General features: G+C 46.1%; 1 protein-coding gene across 1 annotated transcript in view; it reads left to right on the top strand.

The window, feature by feature from the left end:
- The window catches only part of IL31RA (interleukin 31 receptor A), a 59,440-nt gene extending 38,315 nt beyond the window's left edge, over positions 1-21,125 (top strand). Inside the window, exons 9-15 of the mRNA XM_004703711.4 lie at positions 3,822-4,004; positions 8,639-8,740; positions 9,730-9,876; positions 14,609-14,749; positions 16,604-16,697; positions 18,049-18,130; positions 20,649-21,125. Coding sequence (XP_004703768.2) covers positions 3,822-4,004; positions 8,639-8,740; positions 9,730-9,876; positions 14,609-14,749; positions 16,604-16,697; positions 18,049-18,130; positions 20,649-21,125 — 1,226 coding nt within the window. The remainder of the gene's footprint in view (positions 1-3,821; positions 4,005-8,638; positions 8,741-9,729; positions 9,877-14,608; positions 14,750-16,603; positions 16,698-18,048; positions 18,131-20,648) is intronic.
- Positions 21,126-23,785: the final 2,660 nt, after the last annotated feature.

Below are 23,785 nucleotides of genomic sequence, written 5' to 3'. Positions count from 1 at the left end.
TCCAGTCAGGATTTGTGTGCTAGTGGTTTACTGAGACCACGCCTCCAGAGGGATGAGAAAAGGATTGAGGGGAAGAGTCCGGGAAGCAGAAGAAGTGGGAACTGAGCTCAGCGTCAGGAGAGGGTGGCTGCAGCCTGAGCCTACAGGGGTCTCTGGAGCCTAAGTTACATCCCAAAGTTATGGCAACCCAAGCCGAGCAAACAAGCAGTCAGAAGGACTCTGACAGAACCCAGCTGGCACACCAATGTTGTCTTCTACAAGAGGCTAGATAGTTCCGAGGGCTCTGCCACTAACTTTCACCCTGGGCTGAATTGGTAACTGAGAACTCTTGGAGGCTTTGAGCAGGTGGGAGGGAGTGGCAGGCATGAGGGTGAAGTAGGAGCGGAAGGGGTTAGTTAGGCTTCATGTCCTGGCTCTTGTAGCTCTGGTGGTGCTGTGGGTTAGGCACCGGGCTGCTAACTGCAAGGTTAGTTGTTCAAACCTACCAGCTGTTCCTTGAGAATAAGATGAGATTGTGTGCCCTCATAAAGCTATACAGTCTCAGAAACCCTATACGGGATTGCTATGAGTCAGAATTGACTTGATGGCCGTTTGGTTTGATTTTGGGGGGTGTCTCTTGCCTGGTCCCTATTCCTACTACGCTTTACATTTCCTTCATGTCTCACTTGCCCTTCCATAGAATCTTCTTTCAGGATGAAGAATTACTTGGCTCTTGCTTTAGTTATCTGGTGCTGTTGTAATAGATACATTGCAGATGGAGGGCCTTACCAACAAATTTATTCTCTGACAGTTTAAGATGCTAGTAGTCCAAATTCAGGTTCTAGGCTCTGGTTCTTGTCCCCTTTCAACATCTATGGGCCTGCTATCCCTTGGAGATCTCCATGCGTGTTGGCATCAATCTTTCCCTGGGTCTAGGGGATTCTCAGCTCAAGGACTTTGGGTCCAAAGGACATGATCTTTTTCTGACTTTTCTTTCTTGGGAGCACTCATGTCCCTCTGATCTTGGCTTAGTCCTTTCTCCTTTTAGCTCATCAAGATAAAAGGGTATATAGGCCATACCCTGAGAAACTCCCTTATGTAAGACCAGGGCTGTGATCCGAATAAGAGTATCAGAACCTACCCTCAGGAACCCTGGTGGTATAGTGGTTTCTTGTTGGGCTACTAAGTGAAAGGCAGCAGTTCTAAACTGCTCCATTGAGAAAGACAGGCCTTTCTACTCTTGTAAAAAGTTATTGTCTTGGAAAGTCGCAGGTCCTACCCTGTACTGTGAGTCTGGATTTTTTGTTTTAGCTCACTCAAATGCTAGACCTGATTGATTGATCACAGTAGATCACAACATGTGGCTGATTATATTGTTACATAACTGTCAAACCATTGACAATCATGGCCCAGGCAAAATGACAAAATTCAATCCGTGACACCTTGCTACTAGGATGAGTAAATACAGGACAGATAAACCCCTCAGGACCAATATTGAGAGTAGCCATACCAGGAGGGGAAAGGGAAGGTGGGGGAGAAAGGGGGAAGTGATCACAATGACCTACCTATAACCCCCTCCCAGGGGCATGGACAACAGACAAGGGGGTAAAAGGAGACATCGGACAGTGAAAGAAATGAAAAAATAGTAATATTTATAAATTATCAAGGGTCCAGGAGGGAGGGAAAGAGGGAGAGGGAGGGGAAAAATGAGGAGCTGATACCAAGGGCTCAAGTAGAAAGAAAATCCTTGAAAACGATGATGGCAACATATGTACAATGCGCTTAACACAATGCATGGATGGATAGATTGTGATAAGAGTTGTACGAGTTCCCAATGAAATGATTGAAAAAAAAAAAAAGGTCTCGTGAACGCTTTGGAAAAGGACAGCTAAAGTATGGCTCACAAGGACAGAGCCTTGTAAACAGATCTACAGCCTGCTGGGGCTTGTTGCTTAGTGAGAGCACTGCTCACCACCTGGTCCCTTCCCTGAATCCCAACACTTAGCCCAGGATCCCAGCCTCACAGAACTTTTGGCTTATTTGAGGGGTATGGCCTCCTCTTTTGGGGTCCTGCATGGGACAAATGGTTAGGCATTCAGCTACTAAATGAATGATTGGATGTTTGACTATACCCAGCGGTATCGCAGGAGAAAAAAAAAATGTACCGATCTATTTCAGAAGAAACATAACTATTGAAAATGGTATTTAATATAGTTCTACTCTCAAACACACAGGGTTGCCATGAGCTGTAATTGGCTTTAGGGGGCAACTGGATGATCGGTTGGTTTATTGCTCTCCTCCCATCTGGTCCCCCATCCAGGACTGTCCTTTGTGGTTATTCCAATACACTTCCTGTGGATTCCAACCTTGAAGCCTGCCTGTGTGTTGGATGGGGCAGCAGTGAATGAGAAATACACACTGACTTCCGGAACCCTGCTACCCCATGCCCTCTGTTCCTGTCTCGCCTTTCCTCCAGTGAGGGCCCCATTGTTCTCTCATCTGTGTAGTCAGAGCATCTTTATCACCAGACCTCTGACTCTAACTAAATCCCTATTTGGATTTGAAGCCACTTGTTCAATTTCTCTATTAAAGGAATCCTGGTGGTCCTTTTCCAGAGGTGACTGTTTTGTCAAGTCCGCAGAACATGCTGATTTACATTAGTGCTGTGGATTGATGTCTTTGTGCCTTCCTGGTGCAAACATGATTTGTATGGGCTCTAGGATAGAAATCCCTATCTCATTTGTGGAGGGCCAATCTGGATTGCTGAGTTTTGAAGACACCTCCCTTGTATGATTTTGAGGTCAGTGTCTCACAGATCGCCAGCCGAGCAGTCACTGTGCTTGTAACTCCATGGTCAGAGTCATTCTTTGTCTCAGGTTTGGTTTCCTTTTCAATTGCAGAGACTCTGGGGGAAGGCCAATCTTTTTAGTTAACAACTCTCTAGAGAGATCCTTTTCTAGGAACAAGTTACTTTTGGGTGGGCAAATATTCAGAAAAGAAAACAAAACAAACTCTGTCTTGAGTTGGTTCCAACTTAGGAGCCTAGAGGACAGAGTAGAGCTGTCCCCAGAGGATTTCCAAGACTGTAGATCTCGGTGGAGGCAGACTGGCACGTCTTTCTTCATGTGGAATATATTGGGTTCTAATCACTCACCTTTTGCTGAATACAGCTAAGCACTTTCACCACTACACTACCAGGACCCCTTCAACAAAGATTAAAAGACAAAACCAAAAAATATTTCACTACGATAGAGTTGATTCTGACTCACAGCGATCCTATAGGGCAGAGTAGAACTACTCCTTAGGGTTTCTGAGACTGTAACTCTTCATAGGACCGGACAGCCTCATCTCTCTCCCAAGGAGTGGCTGGTGGGTGGGTTTGAGCCACTGACCATGTGGTTAGCATTACCAAAATTCTTTAAACAAAGATAAAGAAGGTACTTAATCGTCAGAGGCAAGGGGTAGGGAAAGGGGGTAAACTAAAGAAAGTATAACTAGCACAATAAGGGGAGTCTATGGTGTCGAAGGTTCTTTGGTTTTGTTGTCAGGTGTGTCCTTGGTTATTAACCAAAAGGTTGGTGGTTCAAATCAACCCCGCAGCACCACGGAAGAAAGGGCTGACAGTCTATGGTAAAATGGCAACTGTTGAAAATTCTGTGGAGTGATTCTCTTCTGAAATGTGGTCTTGCCAAAGAACCAAAAGTGATCAATGACAATGGGCCATGGGAAGTTGAACTTTGACCTTCTTTACAATTTTGTTCCTTGAATGGATGTAGGTTTGGTTGGTGGATGTGGACGATGGGTTGGGGAGCCATGGAGCAATTATTTTTCTTGCCTTTCAGCATTTCAGTGCATGGAGGTCATGCAGACCTGCTTCAATGAGGACCAGCTGGTGGTGGAGTGGCAAAGCTCTGATCCAAAGGTGGACACATGGATTGTTGAATGGCTCCCAGAATTGGACTCTGAGCCTGTGGCTAGATCCTGGGAGGTTGTGTCTCAGGCTAGGAACTGGACAGCTCCAAAAGGTAACCAGGGTGGAATCTCTAAGTTCCCTCTCTGAGGATTCAGTTACACTTTCATCGGTTTTCAATCTTTAACTTTGGCTTCAAGAGCTACAAATGTGCTTAGTAACATCTGACAAGCTATTGTGACCTCTCAGTGAAGTGGCACTCTTGTTGGCATTTCCCAGCAGGTCTTGGACAGGACGCTGTGGGCACATTTGTAAATGGCTGAAATTCTCAGGAAGCTTGTGGTTGCTCCCCCCGCCTTTTTAACTATACGAAGAAACCTGTATTGTCTGTACTGTATATCTACTTTTAGGCAATAGGCCAGGGTAGGGAAAGTCCCTGAGCAAGGGCAGATTTGAGAAGTCTTCAGCGCCTGCTCCAATTGAGTTTAAGTGTAAGTGAGAGACAGGAAGGAATTAACCAACATACTCCAGACTCTCCAACTAGCACAGAGCAGGGCTCCCAAAGTCAACAGGAGGCCTCAGGCCCCGAGTCCCTTTTCCCTTCAGCTCCTCTGCCCCCAGGAATTGCTGGCTTCAGAGATTCCCACGACCTGCAGTGGACGGCGACGCTCCAACACGGACACGTTTCCCTTACAGGTCTTTTAGCTTAGCTGGCTTACACTGGGCAGGTGGCGATCAGAATGGCATGCATTGAGTGTTGGCTCTGTGCCAGGCACTAGACTTACCTCAATTCATTTTCACAACAACTCTCGAGACCGGGACTTTTATCACCCCCGTTTTATAGATGAAGAAGCTGAAGCTTAGAAAGGTTCTCACACAAGCGCACACAGGTAGGTGACAAACCTCTTATTTGACATGCTCAGCACTGGGTTCCCTCTAAGTCCCTCTAATAGACTTTCTCCAAACTTTGTATTTTCAATTTGCCCTGAAAATGGTTTAATCTTAAGTTTAAATCATGCAGAGAATATAAGTATTTTAAATAATACTGTTATAACACTTTTGAAGCTATATCAGTTGAAAACTAATTATGATGGGGATTCGGATAGCTACCATGATTCAATAAAACACATACACAGGCATTTAATGGTCAGATATATTTAATTGTCCTTTTTGTTCCTTGAACTTGTGTTTTCATTCCACCTCTATGTTATTTTTTCATATTTCATACTTGAAAAAGTTTTATTGCTGATTCTATCAAATTTCTCTGCAATTTAAAAATGTGTATCTGAATTGCAATATATTTTTTAAATTTATGATTCTCAGCCTGTACTACTGAAAAATTTCTGCTGGATTGCATTTGCATTACAATGATTAATATCCTACAATGGCTGAAAATAACACAAATATGTTAGAAGTGCAGATACAGATTATTAAAGATAAAAATTAAATGTTATTAAAAATACATTTCCTAGTGAAATAAAAGAGGTATGTTTTCCTTTTTTAAAAAAATAGGTATCATTGATGGCATTTTACTGGTGGGATTCAGCATCAACTTTATCTCATTTTTTATTTATATAAATATACCTGTTAAGGAAACATTGTTCATGTGAGTAAGTAAATGAGGACAGATGAGGTTTGTTCTAGCAATATCACTTAGTTCCCTGGACTCTCTCTGAGACAGTTATAAAGGGGTCCACAGTTAAACACGGCATTTCATGATCCATCAGCTTGATGCGATCAGGATCTTGTGTAGTTGTGCTTGACTCCTGGCTTTGCACTTAGCCAGGTGAGGTTCCCAAAGGCAGCCTGGTGATTCCATGAGAATGTTGACCTTATTTACAGTTTGACTTATACTCTTAATTGTCTTCACACACACACACACACACACACACACACACACACACACAAGCACACACTTTTTAAAGAATCCAGATGTGTTGTAAAAAAAGAAAGGGCACGAGATGGCAAGCAAGACGTTTCATCTTCTCGGCAGTAGGCTCATGGAATGCTCCTCAGGAGGGACGCCTTCCTCGACCATTGTCAAGGGTGGAGGTGGAATGATCATTGAATAAAAATATAATATCTCTGGCTATTTCACTCTACGGTGTAGGCAAATTTAGAGATTCCAACATGGGGCAATACCTGGTTTCTCAAGTTTTTCTTTATGCCCAGTTGATGTATGTTCAAGGCCAGGACTCCTAGCAAACCAAACCAAACTCACTCCCATCAAGTTGACTCCAGCTCATGGTGACCCTGTAGGACAGGGCAGAACTGCTCTTGTTGTTTCTGAGACTGTAATTCTTTACGGGTATAGAAAGCCCTGTGTTTTCCCCACAGAGCAGCTGGTGGTTTCAAACTGCTGACCTTGCAGTTAGCAACTCAATTGGTAGCCACTGTGCCATCAGGGCTCCCAAGGATGCCTACAGGTTTACACTAAACCAATCCTGTTGTCTCTGAGTATGGTCTGACGCATAGCAACCCAATAGGACAGAGTAGAAATGCCCCACGGGTTTCTAAGGCTATAATTCTTTTTCTCCAGAGATGTGGCTGGTGGGTTCAAAACATCATCCTTTTGGTTAGCAGCCAAGCATTTAACTACTGCATCACCAGAACTCCTGGCAAGTTGGCAGCACTTTGATTAAAGAAGGTCTTCTGATATCAAAAGAGCCCTGCTGACATAGTAGGTAACACATTGGGTTGCTAACCTCAAGGTCAGCTGTTCATACCCGCCAGCTGCTCTAAGAGAGAAAGATGAAACTTTCTACTCCAGTAAAGCTTAACAATCTCAAAACCCACAGGACCCTATATGGTCACTATGAGTCAGAATTGACTCAGTGGCAGAGACTTTGTTGTGTATTTGTTAGGTTTCTGAAGCCAATAGTCCCAGTTTCCCCAGAGAAATCCCTGGTAGGCGTGGTTGAGAGGAGTATCTTTCTTTTGTAAAGTAAGATGAGTGACGAGAAATGGCAAGTTCTTGAGACAGCAAATGGAAGTTGATCCAGGCACCTCCATGTCCCCATGAGATGCCTTTGAGGATGACCAGGAGCCCATAACATACCACTGCTGTGTTGTGTCCCAGAGGGAAGGGAGAATAAACATGGATAAAAATGTTGAATGCCCCTTCCAAATCACAGATGTTTACTCCTATGAGTCTTCTCTCATCTTTCTTGGGAGTTTTGTGATATCTACCTTCTTTCTCCAAGGACATATAATTTTACAGACTCTGTGACTGAATTCCTTACTTCCTTCATCCCAGTCTGTCTCTTGAGGAAAAACTCTATTTTAACACCCACTATCATCAAAGACAGGGAGCGCAGATGGCAATTCAAAACCACCAGCAGCTCTGAAGGAGAAAGACCGGGCTTTCTACTCCCATAAACAGTTACAGTCTCTGAAACCCACAGGGCGTCACTATGAGTCAGCATTGACTCAATGGCTGTAAGGTGTTGTTGTTTTTTTTTTTAATTTTCAACAATGGAGCCTTGGTGGCATAGTGATTACACCTTGGGCTGCAATCTGAAAAGTCAGCAGTTTGAAACCACCAGTTGCTCCATGGGAGCAAGACAGAGTTACAGTCTTAGAAACTCAGAAATCCACATAGGCAGTTCTTCCTTGTCCTACTGGGTCACTATGAGTCAGCATCGACTCAATGCCAGCGAGTTTGAAAGGGTTTTGTTTTGTTTTAGTCATCAAAGAACCCTTCCCACACATATGTCTTGGAGCCAGCCTGCCCTCTACCTATAATATCCCTTATGTTCTAGTTACCATTAAGAACTAGGCCCTTTCCCCAAGTGAATGAAGGAATGGCCTTCTTTACAACAATGCCCCTGCCTCACTGAGACATGAGCGAGGCTTTACCCTTCAATCCAGCAGTCCGACCACTTCTTACTACCTAACAGCACCTATGTCAATAAGTAAAGGAGCCTTGGTGGTTACTTTAGCTGCTAACCAAAATGTCAGTCTTTCAAGCCTACAGGTATTCAAAGAAAATGAGGCAGTCTGCTTCCATAAAGATCTACAGCCCTGGAAACTCTACAGGACAGTTAGACTCTCTTCTATAGACTGAGTTGAAATACAGTCCCTTTCCATGGCTTGTATGTTCGTAAGTAGACTTAAGCAGGGATGCAGGAGGACAGAAGAGCTGAACTTACATATGAGCAATTGATTGCTCCACAATTGGCCTGGTTTTAGCAGCTGATATTGAGCTTCTCCACCATCTATTCCCACAGATGAAGTCAATTTGATTTCTGTGTATTCCATCTGTGGAAGACATGTATGAAGTGACCTTTTGTGTTGCTTTAAAAAGATCTTTACTACGAACAAGTCATTGATCGTGTACAATTATACCATGCCATCTCCAGCTTCATTTATCACTAAGGCCATATTTCCAACTGCTTTTCCTTCCTCTTTGTTGCCAACTTTCATATTTTGATCACAGATAATAATCATGCTGTTGGAAAAATGTCATGGAACGAGTCTTTTCAACAGTCAACACAGGGCTGCCAGAAACCTTCAATTTGTAAAAATTGCAGGATGTGTGCAGCACAGTAAAATGAAGTGCGATCAGACAAAGAATGCCTGTGTATGGAAGAGGCATTAGGGACCATCCAACCTAACTGCCTTTACTTTGCAGATGTGGAAACAATGGAGGACAGGGTAGCTTGCTGATGAGCCGCAACTCTTAGAAGACAGTTCCCTCCACTGTGCTATGCTCACCACTTAATGCCTGATTTTCTCCCCTTTTTACAGACAAATTAAAGCCTTTCTTATGCTATAACATCTCGATATATCCAATGTTTCAAAACCAAGTGGGCGAGCCTTGCTCCATCCAGGCTTATGTCAAAGAAGGAGGTATGTGTGGACAGAGGCATGTTGTTGCGGTTAGGTGCCTTTGAATTGGTTCCAACACACAATGGCCTTATGTTCTACAGTATGAAACAGGCCTGCTAGGGGAGGGAAGCCCTGGAACTTAGCCAACATTTTGGTAAGGCTCTGGCTCGCTGGAGCTTATTCACGATCCCTTTGGAGCCCATCCTTGCTGCACTTCCAGTTTATTCTAAGCTATATGTGTGTGACCCAGTGTGGTCAGATTAAAGATTCACTAATTTCAAAGCCAGGATAGGTAGTAGAGTTCCAATAAATTCTCTTGACTTCCTAAATGCAAACTCGAGGGGACACTGTAACTTATTGTACATACAAGCGGAGCTCCAACCAGAACTGCTACTTAATTAAGACCCCCTTAGGAGCCCTACAGCATTCATCATACATTGGAAAATTCTTTAGTAGGAGAAAGAATAAAATGCTTTGAGGGAGGGGGAAAATGAGGCGCTGATGTCAGGGGCTTTAGTGGAGAGCAAATGCTTTGAGAATGATGAGGGCAATGAATGTACAAATATGCTTTGCACAATTGATGTATGTATGGGTTGTGATAAGAGTTGTATGAGCCCCTAATTAAGCAAACAAACAAACAAACAAACAAACAAATAAATAAATAAATGTTTTTATTTAGAAAGGATGGCAATAGATGTATTTTGAACCCCACAAACAACATTTTTTTATCTACACCTATATGGATTGTAGCTCTTCCCTGCCAAGATTTAAAGCTACAACATTTAGTAATCTGAAGACTTGTGCAACCATAAATATATTAATAAAATATCCACATATTTATGTAACTTTAAATATCCTAGCTTGATTTGATGCGTTTGATGTGGACTTCGTTGATGCCTCACTTAGATGTTTGAATACAAGCCTGTAAGACCTCAGACACTATTTTGATTGATAGCTGGGCACCATCTGCAGTCTTCTGAGAGGTTTAACTCACTTTCTGTCCTTTAAAGTTCCATCAGCAGGTCCTGTGACGAATGTAGCAAACATTGATAAGAGGACAGTCACGGTAACATGGAAAGAGATTCCCAAGAGCCAGAGAAATGGTTTCATCATCAACTACACCATATTTTACCAAGCTGAAAATGGTGAAGAACTGTGTAAGTGTACCCATAGTCCTGCCAAAAGAAAACAACAGAGAAGTCCTAGAGAGATGCTCTGAGTAGACTTGCAATTGGGTTAGCTCCTATGGTTGGGAAGAAGCATGCTTCTTCCCTAACTGGTCAGACTGGGTTCCAGGTGGTGGACTCTGCTTTCAGAAAGTTAGTGGTATTGTTGGGTTAACGAGCTATTGTCTAATCCTTATATCACTTTCTTCTCTGTGTAGGCCAGCTTTTAGGAATCTCAAAGACTGTCCTAGTTTCATTTTCTTTGGCCAGAAACTTAGTTCCTATGTAATAAAAAATTCAAGCCTTCAAGTTTCAATCTTGAAAGATTCTATAGACAAAATGCTGAATGAGGCAGGAAACATCAAGGAAGATGGAAAGAATACAGAGTCACTGTACCCAAAAGAACTAGTTGACATCTCACCATTTCAGGAGGTAGCATATGAGCCAGAACCAATGGTGCTGAAGGAAGAAGCTCACACTACACTGAATGCATCAGCCAAATATAAGGCTCCAGGAATTGATGGGATGCCCATTGAAATGTTTTAGCGAGCTGAAGAAGCACAGAAACACTTACTCGTCTACATCAGGAAATTTGGAAGATAGCTTACCTGGCCAACTGACTGGAAGAGATTCATATTTGTGCCTATCCCAAAGCAAGGTGACCTAATAGAATCTTCAAACTATAGAACAATGTCATTGATATTGCACACTAGTAAAATTGTGCTTAAGATCATCCAACAATGGTTGCAGCAGTACATTGACAATGAACTGACAGAAGTTCAGGTGAGATTCAGAAGAGGACATGAAACAAGAGATATCATTGCTGATGTCAGATGGATCATGGCTGAAAGCAGAGAATACCAGAAAGATGTTTACTTGTGTTTCATTGACAAAGGCATTCGACTATGTGGACCATACATAATAAGCTCTGGATAACCTTGAGAAGAATTCCAGAAGATTCCACTGTGTTCATGGAGCCTGCGCGTGGATCAAGAGGCAGTTGTGTGAACAGAACAAGGGCATGCTGTGCGGTTTAAAATCAGGAAAGGCATGAGTCAGGGTTGCCTCCTCTCACCATACTTGTTCAATCTATATGCTGAGCACATCATCAGAGAAACTGGATTATATGAAGAAGAGTGTGGCATCAGGATCGGAATTGGAGGAAGGCTTATGAACAACTTGAGATACGCAGATGGCACATCCTTGCTTGCTGAAAGTGAGGAGGAATTGATGAAGATCAAGGGTTGTATCCTTCAGTATAGATTATAATTAAATGTAAGGAAGACCAAAATCCTCACAACTGGACCATCATGAGAAATTGAGAAAAGGTTGAAGTTGTCAATGATATTTTCTGGATTGAATGAACAATCAATGCTCATGGAAGCGGCAGTCAAGAGATCAAAAGACGTATTGAATTAGATGAATCTGCTGCACAAGAGTATTGAAGAGCAAGGATGTTACTTTGAGGACTAAGGTGCACCTGGCTCAAGCCATGGTATTCTCCATTGCATCGTATGCACGTGAAAGTTGGACATTGCATAAGGAAGACTGTAGAAGAATCAGTGCATTTATTTCAATTGTGGTGCTGGAGAAGACTAGTGAAAGTACCAGACACTGTTAAAAGAATAGTGTAAGTACCAACGCCAACCACTCTTTACTGGAGGAAGTAAGCTCAGCGTGCTCCTTAGAGGCAAGGATGGAAAGATTTTGTCTTATATACTTTGGACATATTGTCAGGAGAGACCAGTCCCTGGAGAAGGACATCATGTTTGGTAAAGTGGAAGGGCAGTGAAAAAGAGGAAGGCCTTCGGTGAGATCAATGGCTGCATCAATGGATCCAGGAATAGGAACACTTGTGCGGATGACCCGGGAAGGACCACGCAGTGTTTCATTCTGTTGGGCTATGGGTCCGAGCTGAGCAAATGGCACCTAACAACAACAGAATCAACAACATGGAATAAAATGTGGATCTTATGCAAGGTTAGAACCTAGCTATTTATTTTATAATGAAGATGATTGGTAGGATTGGTAACAACCAATTATAATTTTGCCCTTCCTTTGTTAAATGTAACTAAAAAGTGTATGCTGATATAAGATAGAGCAGAGAATACTCCTTCCATTACTTTTACATTGAATTGATAGAATGTTAAACAATCTCTTGAACCGGGTTAATGTCAGATGATTCTGGCATCGCCAGGGTACATCTGCTGAGAACTTGGTGTTTCAGGGACTCTAATGACACCGTTGGTTAAGTGTTGGCCTCCTACCCACAAGGTTGGTACTTCCGGCATTCAGGGTTGGATTCCTGTGGAGGCTGATAATTTTGGTTTTACTCGGGTAAAAGGTACAAAATGTAAAATGTACCATGTTTGCTGTGTGAGAGGGTCTAATTCAGCGGTTCTCAGTGCCTTCACAGTGTTTCACGAGGATCACCTCCCTCTCCAGTTGCAGCACCTCAGCACCCCAAGAGGAAACTCCGGGCCTGTTGCTCACTTCTTTTCCAAGTCCTCCCAGCCTCTGGAAGCTACTGGTTAGCTTTCTCTCTCTGGATTGGTCTATGCGGGCTATTTCATCTAAGTGGGTCCTACACGATGTGACCTTTCCGTGCCTACCTTCTTTCACTCACTTATGTTTTCCAAGACTCCGTTCAAATGTCACCAACTCAGAAAGACCCTTAACGATGTGACCTTTTGTGTCTGCGTTCTTAGTTCTTTCCCTTAGCATACTGTCTTCAAGGTCTATTGTACCATGACTTCGTTCCATTTTAGGATGAAGAGTCCCCTGTACCACATCGTGTTTACCCATTTGTCAGCTGATGGACCTTTGAGTGGCTCCCACCTTTTGGCTATTGTGAATAGTGTTGCTGTGAATATTCATGTACAAATTTTGGCTCAAACACCTATTTTTAGTTCTTTGGGGTATATACTTAGAAGTGGAATTGCTGGGTCATGTGACACTTCCATGTTCAACTTTCTGCGGAACTACCAGAATGTGTTCCACAGCAGATGACCTTTGAACTTCTCGCAGTCATGTATGAATTCTCCAATTTGTTTTTCACATCCTCACTAACATATGTGTCCATGTTACTAAGTGTAAAGCGTTATCTCATGATGGATTTGATTTGCATTTTTCCAAGGCACCTTGGTGGCACAGTGGGTTACAATTTGGGCTGCAGACCACAAGGTCAGCAGTTTGAACCCACTAGCCACTGCGAGGAAGAAAAATGAAGCGTTCTGCAGATTGACAGCCTTAGAAACCTAAAGGAGCAATTCTCCTCTGTCCTGTAGCATCACGCTGAGTCACAATGGACCTGATGGCAGGGAGTCAAGTGAAGGATTCCTGGTCGTGAGCTTGGCTGCCAACAGAAAGGTTGCCAATTTGAACCCACCCAGTGGCTCTGTTTCAGAAAGGCCGGACGGCAATCTGCTTTGTAGAGTTTCTGAACCATTCCAAACCCAACTGCTAGAGCCCATTCTGACTCAAGGTGACCCTACAGGACAGAGAAGGACTGCCCGGTGGGTTTCTGAGATTGTAAATTCCTACAGGGGTAGAAAGCCTTGCAGTTAGCAGCCCGATATGTAACCACTACGCCACCAGAGCTCTTTTCGTAACACCCAAGGATTCCTTATTCGTTATTGTTCTGCTTGATGCTGGATGTTGATTCATAGCAACTTCATATGACAGAATAGAACTGTCCAATTGGTTTTTTTTAATGCATTGAAAGATGAAGCTTTCTATACCTTTAAAAATGTACAGTTCTTAGAAACCCACAGGAGCAGTTCTATACTGTCCTATAGGGTCGCTGAGTTGGAATCAACTCAATGGCAGTGAGTTTTTGGTTTGAGCTGTGTGTTACAAATGGCTAATTCATTCAATTGCTAGCAAAAAGATCGGAAGTTCAAATACAACCACAGAAAAGGAAAGGAAATAACAAACAAAACCCCCAAATACAACCACAGGTACTTTCTAAGAAAGACCAGGCAATCTTCTTCAACAACATAGAACCATTGGAAACCCGATGGAGCACATTTCTGCTCGGACATACATGGAGTCACCTTGATAAGGAGCTGACTGGCTTCAAGGTCATGGTCACCAGTTTCTGTGAATTTGAGCTACTGTGCAACAGGACTTTGGACAGAAAGCCTTGGTCAGCAGTCCAAAGAGACCTCATCTCCTCATTTGTGACTGCTCTGGGTTTGATTAATGACTGAAGATGTTGATCACCTTCCAATGTGCTTGTTAGCCAATTTTATGTCCTCTTTAAAAATCTGTGCAAACCTTTGGCCCATTTTAAAGTTAGGTGGTTGATCTTTTTGTTGCTGCTTGTAAGAATTCTCTATGCTAGACTCTCATCAGCTCTAATGCCGGCAAATATTTTCTCCTGTGGGTTCTTTTTATTTTCTGGATGCACACAAGATTTTGGTGTTTATGTTCAGTTTATCTCATTTTTCTTTTGTTGCTTGTGCTTTGGGTGTTCTAAGAAACCACTGCCAAAAGGGAGGTTATGAAGACTCACCCCTATTCCTTTTTTCTCCAAGAGTGCCTGCACTCATGTGCAGGCCTCTAACTAACCTTCACAGGTGATTTTAAGTGAGCCATAGTGGGAGGGGTTGGTGTCCAGACATGGAAGTCCAGTGATCTTCTTTGGGGTCCTCAAGGGCAATGTTCTGTCAGGCTCAGCTGTGGTATTTGACATCTCGCTCTATTTTTTACATTTATTTAGCCATGACAGTCAACTCCAACACTCTGCAGTGTGAGCTGGAGTCCCTGGCACGAAATACCCCTTATACGGTCCAGGTCATGGCCAGCACCATTGCTGGGGGAGCCAACGGAACCAGGGTCAACTTCAAAACATTGTCACTGAGTGAGTATTTTCTCCGTGCCATGGGGACGCCTCCTTGACATCTCCCTCAGGGTGACTTTGACCAGTGGTAGGAGGAAACCCACCACTGTCTTCAGGGAGGAAAGCTGTCCTGCTTCCGGCTCACTGAACTTCTGGGAGGGAGAGTAGGGAACACAGACTAGGTGGCCGGAAAGCAGGGAGACCTGGATTTGGAGAGCCGAGGTGTTTTGTTAAAGGACCTGGTGGCACGTGGTTATGCATTGGGCTGTTGACCACAAGGTGAGTAATTCAAACCCACTCGGCTGTGATCCGCATGGTTGGCAGTTCAAAACCACCAGCAGCTCTGTGGGAGGAAGGCTGGGCTTTCTACTTCCAGAAACACCGTCTCAGAAACCCACAGGCGGCTTGCTATGAGTCAGCATTGACTGTGGTGGCAGGGAGTATGGTTTGGTTTGAGGCGCCGTGGTGGGGTAGTGGTTACACGTTGGGCTGCTAACTGCCAGGTCAGCAGTTTGAAACTACCAGCTGTTTGGAGGGGGAAAGACAAGGCTCTCTACTCCCTTAAAGAATTACAAACTTGAAACCCCCAGGGGCAGTTCTACCTGCGCTTTCACTCTGAGCCAGAATGAACTTGATGGCAGTGCGTTTGGTTTTGTTTAGCTGCTCCGGGAAGACAGATGCGGCTTTCTGCTTCCACAAAGATTTCCAGCCTCGGAGACCAAAGGGTGCGGTTCTAACTCTGCGCTGAAGGTTGCGACGAGTCAGAACCGACTCTGGCAGAGTTGAGTTTTGCTTGAGTTATTTTGTCGCTGTGTCACAGACTCCTTCAAATCATGTAGAGCAGGGGTTCTCAACCTGCGGGTCGCGACCCCTTTGGGGGGTCGAATGACCCTTTCACAGGGGTCACCCCATTCATAACAGTAGCAAAATGACAGTGATGAAGTAGCAATGAAAATAATTTTATGGTTGGGGGTCACCACCACATGAGGAACTGGATTCAAGGCTGGCGGCATGAGGAAGGTTGAGAAGCACTGCTCTCGGGGAAGATCCTTGTCTCCTTCAGCATCTGTAGTCCAGGCATTCCTTCCTGGGATGTGTGCCGATATTCACATGGCCCCTGTCTCCTTCGTTGGAGCTTGCCTGTCTCTCTGTCTGTACTGCTCCTTGGAACTCAGAAGTGATGAGATGTAGTATACACCCCCGGACATAACAAAGAAAGCATTCTTCTCAGAGGGGGTTACCCACTGGGACTGTGGGACAGGCTAGAACTCCGCCACCATGGCTCCTGATTTTGAACTTGAACTCACTGCCTCCGAGTCAGTGCTGACTCATAGCCACCCTGCAGGACAGGGTAACACTCTGTTTGGGTCTCTGAGGCTGTAAATCTTTGCAGGAACAGAAAGCCTCATTTTTCTCTGTGGAAGTGACTGGTGACCTTATGGTTCACAGCCCAGTGAGGAATCCACTAGGACACACACACACACACACACACACACACACACACACACACAACAAAAACAACCCAGACTCACTGCCATTGATTCAATCCCAACTCATTTCAACTCTATAGGACAGAGTAGAACTGCTCCTTAGGGTTTCCAAGACTGTAACTCTTCATGGGAGCCGACAGCCGGTGGGTTTGAACCCTCCATCTTGCAGTTAGCAACTCAACACTCGACCCCGCTGCTGTACCAGGGTTCCATATCCGATCTAGGCATAGGAGCTAGTTCACACCAATGCATCTTCTCGTGGTTCATGTTCAACCTCTAACCAAGGTGCTGCCGAAGCTCCTGGGGCACAGAGTTCATCTCGGATCTCGTGAAGACCACGAGGCGCCCACTCTGCCACTGACCTTTGCTCTCCTGCTTTCCACAGACGTCATGGAGATTTTCCTCATCACGTCTCTGGTTGGAGGAGGCCTTCTGATTCTCCTCATCCTGACGGTGGCATATGGTTTGAAGAACCCCAAGTGAGTTTATGGGCTATGGTTCTCCTTTCCAAGTGCAGGCTGCAAAGGGGTGGAAGTCACCAAGGGGGTGGTGGGTGGTGGTGAGGGCATGCTACTGCCAAGGTGGTATCCATTCATCTCGTATTTTAGTAAATATTTATTGTGACTATTATGTACCACACTCTGTGGCTCAGTGAAATTCTGACCAAAAGAGAGGATGTAGGCCAGTTTTGAGGCCGAAGTAGTACTAGCTTCCCCTGAGATAAAAGTTGGAGAGGAGGCCCTAGCTTTCAGTGTCTACAGGGGCCTGTGGCCTCTCAGGGAAAGCCGCGAGCTGTGTCCCATGGCATCCTGGCCAATTGTATGCCCAGCACACTTGTTTTTGTGGTGGTGCAGAGTTGGAGGGCTGACTACAGGAGCACTGGTGCCTCCTGCCCTGATCACTGTGGGGAAGAAAGCGTGTCTTCAATGTCCTGAGCTTTTCTCCCCTCCATGTGGCTCTTAGAGTCCTGGGGGCATTGTGGGTTATAAGTTGGGCTGCTAACTGCAAGGTTAATAGTTCGAAACCACCAGCTGCTTTGTGAGAGAAACAGGATTTTCAACACCCATATAAAGTTATAGCCTCAGAAACTTGCAGGGGCAGTTCTACCCAGTCCTATCGGTTTGCTGTGAGTCATAATTGACTGGATGTCAGTGTGTGTGTGTCTCCTGCTATAGGCCCTGACGGTCAAGGTCTCTGCCTCAGGAAAGCTCTCTCTCCAGAACTGAGCAGGCGTGGACTTCTTTGCCAAGCAGCTGCTGAGGCCAGCCTCTGACGCCACCCTGTGTTGGTCCCACCTGTAGGCTATCATCAGGTCTCCAGCACAAAACCTTGTACTAAGAGGCTTCCCGAAGTTCTTGGGAAATTTCCGTCATCTTTCCATCCCATCTTTCTGTGACAGAATCAGGCCCCGTCCAAGGGTTTCTGATTCCATGGTTCTGAGATGAAAACAAGAATTTTAGACTTCTAACATGTTTCCAGGAGTGGTTGATGCTACTGATTGGGGCCACACCGGGGAACCATGGTCCTTAGAGTGCTTGGGGTGTTCCTCCGCCAGGGGGTGAATTTCCGGGGTGACTGTGATGGTGCCACTTCAGCCACCAGCACCTGGAGTGGAGATGACGGCCGGGGGCAGAGGGTCACGGTAGGAAGACTCCTCCCTCTGCAGGCTTTTAGCTTCATCACCTGTACTCTCCTCCTAGGTTGAGGGTTCACCCTTACAGAAGAAAGAACCAGATCATTCTTCTTAGCAAACTTTCTTCTTTGGGCTCAGCTATACCAGGTGGTAAGAGGCTTCTTGGACTCAGTTTCTGTTTTTGAATCTCTCCCTAGCAAACTGAAACACCTTTGCTGGCCCGTCATCCCCAACCCCGCTGAGAGCAGAATAGCAGCGTGGCCTAGAGAAGATTTCAAGGTAAGCTGCTCTGGTGGAGGAAATCTTCGGGGCAAGCTGTTTGTGGGAGGCAGACCAGTTTGATGGTCGTGGGATTAAGGCCTGAGCTGAGCTGTGCACAGAGGAGTTCACATAAAGAGAGCTAAAGGTTGGGACATGGCAAGGAATGATTGGCAGGGCGGATGGGACTGGCCTTCCAGGGACTGCTGTAACCTCATGCTTTGGATAAGAGAAAAGGGCCCCCTCCGGCTCATGGGGACCCACCAACGTCCAGCCTACAAGTGGTACCGTAGGGAGGCTGTGGATCAAAAAGCAGGTGTTCCCCACCCCCCACAGGATTCAAAAGCAAAACACAAACCTACCAAACCAGTTGCCATCCAGTAGAGTGCAGTGCACGTTGATGCCAAGTCCTCATGGTAAGACTGCTCTATAGGATTTTCAATGGCGATGCCCTGGCGGAAGTAGATCACCAGGCCTTTCTTCCAAAGTGCCTCTGGCTACATTTGAAATGTCCACCTTTTGCTTAACTCTGGAGTTGAGACCATTTTAAAAGCATCCAGGCCTTCCAGAGAGCCAGAGCAGAGCAAACCAGAACAGGCTACCTCAGAGTGTGTTTCTCAGGTTGGGGAAGTTATAGTCACACTTGCTTAGCTGACAATGCCCTTTTCTGGTAAATTATACTTAAGTGGAAACCTTCCTCTTTTGGAAATAGAGGAAAGAGCTAGGAAGCAAAGGGCATTTATAGAGGTCTAAATAAAGGCATGTACATATGTAAATATATTTATATACGAGGATGAGGAAATAGATCTATGTGCATATATTTATAGGTTTAGTATTAAGGTAGCAGATGGACAATGGGCCTCCACTCAAGCATGCCTTCAATGCAAGAATACTTCGTTCTATTAAACTGGCATTCTATGATGCTCACCTTCCATGATGCTCACCTTCCTGACATGATCGCTGAAGACAAAGTGGGTGCATAAGCAAATGTGGTGAAGAAAGTTGATGGTGTCCGGCTATCAAAAGATATAGCATCTGGGATGTTAAAGGCTTCAAAGTAAACAAGTGGGCATCTAGCTGAGAAGCAACAAAGCCCACATAGAAGAAGCACACCAGCCTGTGTGATCATGAAGTGTTGAAGGGAAACACAGGGAATCCAGGACAGATGATCCCTTCAGGACCAGTGCTGAGAGTGGTGATACCGGGAGGGTGGAGGGAATGTGGGGTAGAAAGGGGGAACCGATTACAAGGATCTACATATAACCTCCTCCCTGGGGGATGGGCAACAGAAAAGTGGGTGAAGGGAGATGTTGGACAGTGTAAGATATGGCAAAATAATAATTTTTTATAAATTATTATGGTTCATGAGGGAGGGGTGAGTGGGGAAGGAGAGGGGAAAAATAAGGAGCTGATGCCAAGGGCTTAAGTGGAGAGCAAATGTTGTGAGAATGATGAGGGCAACAAATGTACAACTGTGTTTGACACAATTGATGTATGTATGGATTGTGATAAGAGTTGTATGAGCCCCCAATAAAATGATTTTAGAAAACCCAAAAAGCCTTCCTTTATCACATATATATTTTTACATTGAAAACTATTCTGATTGTAAGTCAGCATTCTTGCTTATGTAGTATTTAATACGTCAGATCAACTATGCTTGTAAGTCCTCTTTATTAAGAAACTTGCTAAAGAAATTTTTAATATTCGCCCCTCTACATCTCAGAAATCTTTTTCCAATGTAGACATTGTTTTTGTTATAATGAGATTCATTTTGGTTTCTCACTTTTAGCTGCCATATTTTCCTATTTATTTCCCAACCTTTAAAAGGTTCTTACGAAAACACATGAATCACAGGTGGTGCTGTCTGATGGGTAAAGTGCATTTTTTAATGATCGGTAGAGCTGGCCTCTACAGCAAGCACTTAGTGACAGGTGGGGCTGCTAAGCACAAGGTTGGCAGTTAGAAACCCTCACCTCCATGTCAGGGGACAGATGAGGCTTTCTACTCCGTACAGAGTGACAGCGTGGAGACCCACAGCCACTACCAGTTCTACCCTCACCTGTGAGCCCACAGGTGCTGGCATCGGCACCGACTCAATGGCAGTGTGTTTGGTTGGGGGTAAGCCAGGCACTGGGCTAGGCCCCGACAACGGGAAGATGGCAAGTGCTCTTGCCATGAGGCTACCTTTGATTTTCTGGAAAATGCTAGAAAGTCATTTGTCTCTAAGTTGTGGTTTTACTTTGAGTTCTCATCTCGATGCTCCCTACGTGAGAGGTTTTGTGAGCAGTTGATTGTGTCGTTCCTCAGAAGACACAGAACTTTTAAACAGGGGCTTTTCCCTCCTCAGAAAATGGCCTATTCTTGTCCAGCTCCTATGGAGGGGCATGTGGAGGTGACTGGGCACCACTTCTAGTCTTTAGAAGCAAGATGGTGGGGAGGGGGCTCTTCAGAAGGGAGTGTCCAAAGTCTAATGGCTTCTTAGTTACATGACAGGTGCCCCTGAAATACCCACTCAGCGTATCCCTGTCTCCTTTTCCAGAATAAGCTGAGTCTGAAGATGGCACAGTTTGCTAGCTCCCTGAGCACCGAAGACAGGATTCTAGCACTCTACTATGACACCAGTGACCTTATCGACAAGTTGGTAGTGAGCTCTGAGAATTTTCTGGAAGGAGTTTCCACAGAAGAGCTTCTGAAACATCAGAAGAATATTGTTGGAGAGGGGAAGAATGAATATGTGATCTCCCTCTGCACGCCTGATCAACTTCTGAGAAAGAGCTTCCACGACCCCTTGATTTCACCCGAGATTCCACCCAGAGAACCCCAAGACCTCTTTGTGGGAATGCCAGAAGGGATCTGCTCAGAAGCCAATGAGCAACTTCTCCCCTCGGATGGAAGTTTGAGGCCAGACCCTGTCTGTCAGGAAGGAACACCAAATCCATACTTGAAAAATTCGGTGACAACGAGAGAATTTCTTGCATCTGAAGGGCTCCCCGGCCAAACTGAGAGGGATGTTTAACTGCCTCCATGCTTGTGCCCAGCTGCGCCTCGGTGCAAACGACTCCGGATCAGAAAGACCCCAAGACCTGGCAAGAAGCCCTTTCTGGATCTCCTCCCCTTTCTGCCTGTGACAGGCATTCTCACGGGCCCCTGAGCTGCTGGTTGAGCGTGGGTGGCACGGTGTGTGAGTCCTTGCTGGAAGGAACGGGAGTTTGTAGAGGAGACTGACCCACTGTGTTCTTTCAGGTACAGAGCTCCCCAGAGGTCTCCTGACACATCATTGCTCAGGGACCCGTCCGAGCTCGGTGCCCAGGGAACTCGGGAGGTGGCTGTCTCCCATGCTCCCGAGGGACTGGGTCCTGGGCACAGCCAGAAGCTGAACTTTTCCTTAGCAGGTGACTACTCTTCTTGGAGGCCATAATCTCTTCCTTCACCTTGGCCTCTTCTTGGTTTCTGCACGGAGGCAGCCCTCTCCGGGCAGACTGGAGGCGGGGGCGTCTCAGCCACCTCATCCGTATGTGATTAGGGGCCTTCAAGCCGCCTCCCCTTCCTGGGGACCCGTATGTGCAGCGTAGACCTGCCCAGAGGCTTTTCCAGGCTAAGATGACCATCTGGCAGGAGTTTGCAACCGATCTTTTGAGGTGCCTCTGGGTGGTTTGGAACTGCCAAGCTTTGGGCTAGTAGTTGAGTGCTTCTCTGTTCGTGGCCCCCACCTCACCCCCAGGGGCTCCTTCCTGAATGCGAATCCTCTTTCACGCTGTGTCTGAGACATCTCCCCCCTGGTGGCCAACAGGACTCTTCAGCAGATACCGACTGCAGATGAGTCAAGGAAGGAAGATGGCCTGAGGCAGGACATCGGCTAACAGGACTCTGGGTCCCAGGCCGGCTCCTCTCTCCAGGCAGGCCGGTCCTCCATCCCTGGCAACAGTTGCCTGCGAGCCTCCCTGCCCCTTTGTTTTCCACCCCAGCCTGGGACTAGGAAGGCACCAAAGATCCCTGGGCCTTTTGTGCGGGGACTCTGGCCCCTCACCTTGGCTCAGCGCCCTGGAATGTGGACCGGCTTAACAGGCCTCTTCCCAGAAGTAGCTGCGCAGAGCCTGGGAACGTGCGACACTAGCAACTTGGCGGCAACAACCCAGCTTAGCACTTGGAACGGGGACCTCTGGATGAGCCTTTAGCCCAAGTGCTGATGGCAGGGTACAACGGCACTAGGCTTGAACCCTGACCACGGCAATGTCAGATGACTTCCAGGTGTGCAGCTGTGTGCCTCGGAGGCCCTTCAGCAGGCCCTTGGGAGCAGGGTGGGATGGGGGAAGGACGGCAGTGAACCCAGCAGTTGCCATTCAGGAAGGAAAATCGATTTCCCCCAGGAAAGCTGCTTTGAAAAGTCGGTGCTCATAGAGCAGGCAGGAACTGGACAAGCCACCCACTCAGACTTCCCTTGATTGCCGAGAGCTAACCGACGTCCAGCCCAAGGCCCTGAGGTTGCACTTTCCACACTGACCATGGATTTCCACGTGGTCTCAGGGACCCTCCCTAGCCCTGGCGGTGGTGTGGTTTGGGGGCTGAGCTGTTCCCTCCTCTGGATCAAGATGAGGCTGTCTGCTCCGGGTCCAGATGAACCGGCTCAGCAACCCGGTAGGGGGTCATCACGAGGGATGGGCCCTGGTGCCACAATGGTCATGTGCTTATCTGCTCACCGAAAGGTCAGTGGTTCCAACCCCCCTAGATACTTCACAGGAGAAAGACGAGGCAGTCTGCTTTCATAAAGATGTGTGAACTTGGAAACCCTATGGGTTTTCAAAAAAAAGCTGGTGGGAAACGGGATTAAAAGTGAATGGGATTTTCCCACGCATTTTTGAAGCCCCCTCCTTGTGTTCTGCTCTATAAGGTGGCTAAGAACTAGAACTGGTTCAACGGCAACCAGTGGAGCTTTATGATCTGTGTGGAAACAGATGATCAGGCCTTTCTTCCGCTGGATGGGTGGGGGGGTTTCACACCACCAGCCTTGAGGTTACTCATCAATTACAAACCGCCTGTCCCTCCCTCTCCCGACCCTCTGGGGACCTACAAAATACCACCGAGTACTAGGTGCCTTTCAAGAACAGACGTTCCCCCACCTCTCCCCAGGTGGCTAGACGTCTGCATCCACACCCCCGGGACACTGGCCACACCTCTCATGTTTCTGGTGTCAGCAGATGACCTCTGGTGTTCTTTTGCTAGTATCCATGGGTCTGCCTCCGGGGTTACAAGGAGTCTGCTTTCTCTCCCTGTGATGGTGTGTCTGTCTGGTGTGTGTGTGTGTGTGTGTGTGTGTTTTAAGAGACATCGTACTCACTCTAGCAAATGGAGATTCTATAATTTCCCCATCCAGGGTTCCTCTCCTAAGGACCAGGGTTCATGTCCAATTCTCTCAAAGAAAAACCACCACCACCAAACCCGAGAGTAGAACTGTCCCCATGGGATTCCAGAGGCCACCAAGCAGACGGCCACACATCTTGCTGGGGAGCAGCTGACTCCTCGGGGTTCCCAGACTGAAACCCCGTATGGGAGCAGACAGCCTCACCCATCTCTCACAGGTTAGAACCGCCTGCCTGGTGGGTGGGGTGGTTCACTGCTGAGCCAGCAGCGCCACCAGGGCTCCTGGTCTGAATGGAAGTCCTCATTCACTGTGTCTAC

This window comes from Echinops telfairi, unplaced genomic scaffold (assembly GCF_000313985.2).
Source record: "Echinops telfairi isolate 266 unplaced genomic scaffold, ASM31398v2 ScPeMD7_7469;HRSCAF=8507_1, whole genome shotgun sequence".
Taxonomy (NCBI): domain Eukaryota; kingdom Metazoa; phylum Chordata; class Mammalia; order Afrosoricida; family Tenrecidae; genus Echinops; species Echinops telfairi.
This window is presented reverse-complemented; position numbering and strand designations above follow the sequence as displayed.